The 7,613-nt window shown below is 31.3% G+C and overlaps 1 protein-coding gene across 1 annotated transcript; it reads right to left on the reverse strand.

Annotated features, from left to right (window-relative positions):
• Positions 1–1,664: 1,664 nt before the first annotated feature.
• LOC132736323 (zinc finger protein 724-like) lies at positions 1,665–4,615 on the reverse strand. The gene has a single exon (XM_060723434.1). The coding sequence runs from the start codon at positions 3,819–3,821 to the stop codon at positions 2,625–2,627; it is 1,197 nt and encodes a 398-aa protein (XP_060579417.1). The 5' UTR covers positions 3,822–4,615; the 3' UTR covers positions 1,665–2,624.
• Between the last annotated feature and the right edge of the window lie 2,998 nt (positions 4,616–7,613).

Raw genomic sequence — 7,613 nt, forward strand, 5'->3', positions numbered from 1 at the left:
AGGTGTAACCTCTGAGTTCCAAGACATTATTAGTAGGAAATAAATATTTCTACATTATACAAAACATTATTATTAACAAATCAAAAGTTTTTCGTGACTCTAGGATAACTCGCGCATTAATAAAAGAAGAACTATTTTCGTGACTCATACCGCGGGTTTAGCTGAATATTCAGCAGTTATTAACATATTAGATACAGTTCAATGGCTAGTATAAATATCTATTTTTGAAAATGCATGTAAGACACTTTACCGCCATGTAGTCTTGAAATCATGGTAAGGAAGTTATAATATCAGTTCTACTTCCGATTCTTGAGGTTTGTTTACATATTTTACTAGGTCATGATATGAGTTAACCTTCGATATTCTAAAAATAGATTCTGCTTTACCTGTTCTGATTTTTGGACAGGCGATTAGGAAGTACACATTAAACATGTAATTAATAAACCAGCGGATTGTAATGCAATACTTTTAGAAATGCTATACAATTGTAAGAAGCAAACAAGTTGAAAATGGAATTTAGTGTGAAGTTGAAAAGGACAACTAAACACTGTAGTGCTTAAGTGACATTTAAATTAAAATAAAAACGATGTGCTCTGGCCTCTACATCTTTACCTTGTAAATAAAAAAATCTAAGAAATACACTATTAATTGCTGATGATTTTAACCAATTTTTTTTTAATGAGACATATCCAAGAGAAATAAAAATACAAATGACTTATATTTTATTGTCTGTATGCCCACTATGATATAACACGAAGCAATTCTAAATAGCATTCTCAAATGTACAATGTATTATGTTTGAAGTTTATTTGCCTGGATTTATTCTAGAAATATTTCGTTGATAGTTTTTTTTTCTATTTACATATCATTTCTTAGAATAAATCGATAAGGACACTGATTTACAAGTTTGACCAGAGTTTTTAGGCATAAATTTCATTCTGTATTTAAGTGCTTGAAAGTAGAAAATCTGAATTATATCAATTTGGGACACAAAATATATTGCTCTACAAATCTCGAACTTGTATGGAACAAATTTTCTCTGTTATATATTTTGTGTTTCGTTTTTATTTTGTTTTGTTTTTCTAAAAGAAGCCTTGGTGTCTCTCCGGTTGCATGTCCGTCGCATTCAGTGCTGCAGCACTTTGATTTTGCTGTGTCATTATGTCTTCCGGTCTCAGCAGTGAACCATAGTTTATAGTATTTCATACGATATGTATGATTTATATAATGCTATTTAAAACGGTTTGCACGACATTTTATTCACTCAAGTGTGCATCTCAACGTGCAATTTTATTTAAATAAGATCTTTTTTCGTTATTAATGATAATAATAATATCTTTATTTCCTCCAAAAGAAGAGCACATTTTTACAATTATACAATTATAATGGAACAAGTAAAATATTCAATTACAATGCAAATAATTACAGAAGATCTATGGTTACAGTATGGAAATCAGATATTTAAATATATACACACATTAATATAATGTAGTTATCTATTTTTTTACACGCATGTAAATAATAATGTGGTAAATAGTAAGAGGTCAAAATAAATATCATTATATAGTCTATCAATTGAGGAGTTTATCAATGAATTTTATAAAAGAGATATAAGATTGAATTCTTGTTTCGTTTATCACATTAAATGAAATAAAACCGCTGAACATATCAAGTAATTGATTGTCTGCGCTATATGTACAGAACTCCACACGTATCACATTCATAAAGTTACTCATTTGTGTGTGTTCTCGTATGTTTTTCTTTCTCCCTCGAAATTGCAATATTTGCATTATATGTAATTTTGTTAGTATGGATATTCATATGCTTATTTCGGCTATAATTACTCGTAAAAGAACGATAGCATATTACACATTCATACTTCTTAATTCTCACCAAGTGTGTGCAAAAATAAACGATGACATATTTCACATTTATGATTCTTCTCACCAGCATGTAATATCATGTGTTTTTTCAGATTAACGCTGTGAAAAAATAAACGATGACATATTTCACATTTATGATTATTCTCACCAGCATGTACTATCATGTGTTTTTTCAGATTAACGCTGTGAAAAAATAAACGATGACATATTTCACATTTATGATTCTTAAATTCTCACCAGCATGTACTATCATGTGTTTTTTTCAGATTAACGCTGTGAAAAAATGAACGACGACATATTTCACATTGATGATTCTTCTCTCCATTGTGTATTGTCATAATTATGTTGTTTAAGACTACCTCTTTGAGAAAATGAACGATGACATATTTCACATTTATAATTTTTATCACCAGTATGAATTGTCATATGCGTTTTAAGAGTACCTCTTTGAGAAAATGAACGATGACATGCTTCACATCTATGATTTATCTCGCCAGTGTCCATTGTCATATGCCTTTTAAGATCCTCACTTCGAGAAAATGAACTACGACATGCTTCACATTTATAATTCTTCTAGCCAGTGTGTATTGTCATATGTCTTTTAAGATACCCATTTCGAGAAAATGAACTACGACATGCTTCACATTTATAATTCTTCTAGCCAGTGTGTATTGTCATATGTCTTTTAAGATACCCATTTCGAGAAAATGAACTACGACATGCTTCACATTTATAATTCTTCTAGCCAGTGTGTATTGTCATATGTCTTTTAAGATCCTCACTTCGAGAAAATGAACTACGACATGCTTCACATTTATAATTCTTCTCACCAGTGTGTATTGTCATATGTCTTTTAAGATACCCATTTCGAGAAAATGAAGTACGACATGCTTCACATTTATAATTCTTCTCACCAGTGTGTATTGTCATATGTCTTTTAAGATTACTGCTCTGAGAAAATGAACGCTGGCATATTTTACATTCATAATTTTTATCACCAGTATGAATTTTCATATGTGTTTTAAGATTACTTCTTCGAGAAAATGAGCGATGACATATTTCACATTTATGATTTTTCTCGCCAGTGTGTATTGTCATATGCGTTTTAAGAGAACTGCTATGAGAAAATGAACTATGACATATTTCACATTTATGATTTTTCTCACCAGTGTGTATTGTCATATGTGTTTTAAGAGTTCCACTTTGTGAAAATGAACGGTGACAAAGTTCACATTCATAATTCTTCTCAACAGTATGTATTTGCATGTGCGTTTTAAGACTACTACTGTGCAAAGTGGAATATTCACACATTTCACATTTATAATTCTTCTCACCAGTGTGTATTTTCATACCAGTGTGTATTTTCATATGTTGTTTAAGATTACTGCTCTGAGAAAATGAACGCAGACATATTTTACATTCATAATTTTTATTACCAGTATGAATTGTCATATGTCTTTTAAGATTACTGCTATGAGTAAATGAACTATGACATATTTCACATTGATAATTCTTCTCACCATTGTGTATTGTCATATGTCTTTTAAGAGAACTGCTATGAGAAAATGAACGGTGACATATTTCACATTGATAATTTCTTTCACCAGTATGTACTCTTATGTGCGTTTTAAGATCACCTTTGTGCAAAGTGGAATATTCACACATTTCACATTCATAATTCTTTTCACCAGTGTATTTTTTCATGTGCTTTTTAAGATGACATTTGTGTACACATATTTCACATTCATGATTCATATCTTCAATGTGTATTGTTCTATTTGTTTTAGGATGACTACTTTGCGAATATGAACGGTGGCATATTGCATTTTCATGACTCTTTTTATCAGTGTGAATTGTCAAATGTATTTTAAGACTACTGCTATCCTCAAGTAAGCAGTCGCATATTTTGCATATAAAATTTTCCTCAGTAGTCGACATTGTTATATATACTTGAAGATTGAATCTACCAGGAAATTATTTAAAACACACCGACACACTGTATTGACAAGTGTATTTTGAGGTTACTAATTTTCTACAATGACTGATAAAATAATTTCTTTTTAACTTTGAGTTCGCGTTTTCCAATACAGGAACATTCACAAACAAAACTTTAACTCACTGGTTAGTAAAAATGATGTTTCAGTGCACTAAGAAAATTACGAAGGAAAATAAATGATCACAATTTTCAAAGCAATAGTTTTTTTTATGAGTGGTTTCACACATGCTTCTACAAATCACAACATATTTCTTCACACACACATATTTGTATCCGTACCTCTGCTCAACAGTGTTTTTGTTGTTGTTGTTGCTTTCTGCCAGTACCACTTGGTAATCACTGTTTAAAAAGGAAGAAAGGAACAAGCAACTGTTAGTAAACATTTGTAATAATATATTAACTTTGTGGAAATTCTGTTAATCCTTTCAATACCTTATACAAGAGCGATCAGTGATCACATGCGTCGCCTCGTGATGGCCAATTTCATGTTGGGACAAGTTTTGTGACAAATGGACAGACAGACGGACAGTACACAACTAGACTTGGTACTGATCATTCCTGTAAAGTTTGGATGAAATTGCACTAGTAGTTTATGAAAAGTAGTCAGGACAAGTTTTGTGACGGACGGACAGACAGACAGACAGACGACGGAGAAGTAATCCCTATATGATGTCACTACTCCGCAGAGGCGACACAAAAACTGCATTTAATAAATTTCATGAAAACAGAAATAGCGACATTTTATTATCAACTCGTAGATCTTATTTTGGTGTCAAGACAACCAAAGCATAAAAACCTGAAACCTCATTGTGGCTAAATCGGAAGAACAATTTATGTTTGCATGAGAAACTCCGTCTTCTGATCACCCATACATTAATGTTAAAACAACAAACATGGATATAGGAAGCAATCATAATTCAACTGGGTATAAATCTGCATTGTAACGGATGTTTTATAAAAATTTAATCTTTTTATGAGATGATTACTAATGCACTGTGAAGCTTAAACAGTTAGTGTGTTTGCACAAAAAATCTCATACATTTGTAATTGTTGTGTAATAATAAATAGTAACAATCCTTACCAAATGATGGAGGTAGGTCAAATAAAAAGTTATCTCTCTTTTATATCATTCATAATAAATATAAATATATGAGTTTATTTGACAGATTATATCATGTTCCAAATAAACTCATCATGATTCAAATACTGTACAAGTACTTTTTTCAATGAGAACTTTATTTCTGGTATTTCTGCGGTTCATAACAACACCGCAGATTTAAAAACAGCAGAAAATTAAGCCTTTCCCTATGTACATGTCGGAATGTTTCAACTATCGGTATTGTTTACTTACTTTACCCTATTTCCTTACGAATAACGGTATTGGGATTTTTGCGACGGACGCGCCCTCAGGCAAGCGTTCAGAGCTAAGTCATCTACACATGGGATTTCGTTGGCTACACTCGCGCAATGTGTCCTAAACCAATTAACAGCCCAAGAAATAGTACATGAATTTGATCCTTCAAAACTCCCATACTTTGTCTGGATATCTTAATGTCTTCCATATTTAGCCTTTTCAATTTCAAATTAAGTTATCTAAGTTAAAATATGAACGTATAATATTGATAAAAACGTTGTAGTCCCGTAGTATTATTGCGCAATATGCAAATTACTGCTGAAACGATTTACCGCTGTCGAAAAAGTAGGACAGCAAATTATACTACAATAAAGGTGTAACCTCTGAGTTCCAAGACATTATTAGTAGAAATAAATATTTCTACATTATACAAACATTATTATTAACAAATCAAAAGTTTTCCGTGACTCTAGGATAACTCGCGCATTAATAAAAGAAGAACTATTTTCGTGACTCATACCGCGGGTTTGGCAGCACACCACACTAAATGAAGCCGCAGCTTCGAATGGCCAGGGAGGATTTCATGGATATAGTGACTATTTGTGGATTTAAATGACTGGTTGTCTTTTAAAATGCATTTTCAGCATGAAATTTGTTTTTGTGACATGTAATATGATCATTGGCAAATTCGAAAACATGGTTAGAAATCACATGCTGATAATTATTGATGTCAAGGTCGCCATTGTTTGAAACATTGCTTTCAACAGCATGCTCGGTGAAAAAAGTAATATTACAGGGGGGTACAAACTTTCAGCAATAGCAAAAAATCTACAAGGCCAAGCACCTATTTCTTTGTGATATTTTGCATGCATAGGGAATTGCTAAAGCAGTGACAGAGTTCTTGTAGACCGTATATTTGCAGGTATTTTTGCCGGAGGGATGAAAAAATGTTGTTTTGGGTCTCGGACCACTATAGATTTTTGGCTTTTACGGAATGAATTTGAATTTTTTTAACTGCCTGACTGCTGCACATGGGATGATTTCATTACAGATTTGCAATGGTATGACATATATGTTCTTAACAAAATGTGTTTTCTTTTTCCAGGTTGTGTAGTTTGGGATCAGATTTATCAGACATATTGCTTGTAGGACATTGACGGCAGAAACTTGAAATTTAGTGTGGAGTGCTACCTTAGCTGAATATTCAGCAGTTATTAATATATTAGATACAGTACAATGGCAAGTATAAATATCTATTTTTGAAAATGCATATAAGACACTTTACCGCCATGTAGTCTTTCATGGTAAGCGAAGTTTATAATATCAGTTCTACTTCCGATTCTTGTGGTTTGTTTACATATTTTACTAGGTCATGATATGAGTTAACCTCTCTATTCTAAAAATAGATTTTGCTTCACCTGTTCTGATTTTTGGACAGTGGCGATTAGGAAGTACACATTAAACATGTAATTAATAAACCAGCGGATTGTAATGCAAATACTTTTAGAAATGCTATACAATTGTAAGAAGCAAACAAGTTGAAAATGGATTTAGTGTGAAGTTGAAAAGGACAACTAAACACTGTAGTGCTTAAGTGACATTTAAATTAAAATAAAAACGATGTGCTCTGGCCTCTACATCTTTACCTTGTAAATAAAAAAAAATCTAAGAAATACACTATTAATTGCTGATGATTTTAACCATTTTTTAATGAGACATATCCAAGAGAAATAAAAATACAAATGACTTATATTTTATTGTCTGTATGCCCACTATATACACGAAGCAATTCTAAATAGCATTCTCAAATGTATAATGTTTTATGTTTGAAGTTTATTTGCCTGGATTTATTCTAGAAATATTTCGTTGATAGTTTTTTTTTTTCTATTTACATATCATTTTCTTAGAATAAATCGATAAGGACACTGATTTACAAGTTTGACCAGAGTTTTTAGGCATAAATTTCATTCTGTATTTAAGTGCTTGAAAGTAGAAAATCTGAATTATATCAATTTGGGACACAAAATATATTGCTCTACAAATCTCGAACTTGTATGGAACAAATTTTCTCTGTTATATATTTTGTGTTTTGTTTTTGTTTTTTTTTTCTAAAAGAAGCCTTAATGTCTCTCCGGTTGCATGTCCATCGCATTCAGTGCTGCAGCACTTTGATTTCTTTATAAAATCTTTATTTATTATTTGTCATGAATAAAAGATTAGAAAATATCATTTTCTCTGCACATGCACTTTATACCGTTGTTTATACGACTGTTTTAATTTTCTCATTTTAAAATATATTAAAAGATATTCATTATCAAAACACTTGATGCATTGAAGTCAAATAAAAGTAAAAATATATTTAATCTAGCAAAGTGTATTA

Source organism: Ruditapes philippinarum, unplaced genomic scaffold (genome assembly GCF_026571515.1).
Source record: "Ruditapes philippinarum isolate M1 unplaced genomic scaffold, ASM2657151v2 ctg14263_1_1_1_1, whole genome shotgun sequence".
Classification (NCBI taxonomy): domain Eukaryota; kingdom Metazoa; phylum Mollusca; class Bivalvia; order Venerida; family Veneridae; genus Ruditapes; species Ruditapes philippinarum.

What these genes read in the sequence shown, in the direction of transcription:
- LOC132736323 (XM_060723434.1), bottom strand. Translation starts at nt 3,821, where the DNA reads ATGTCGACTACTGAGGAAAATTTTATATGCAAAATATGCGACTGCTTA.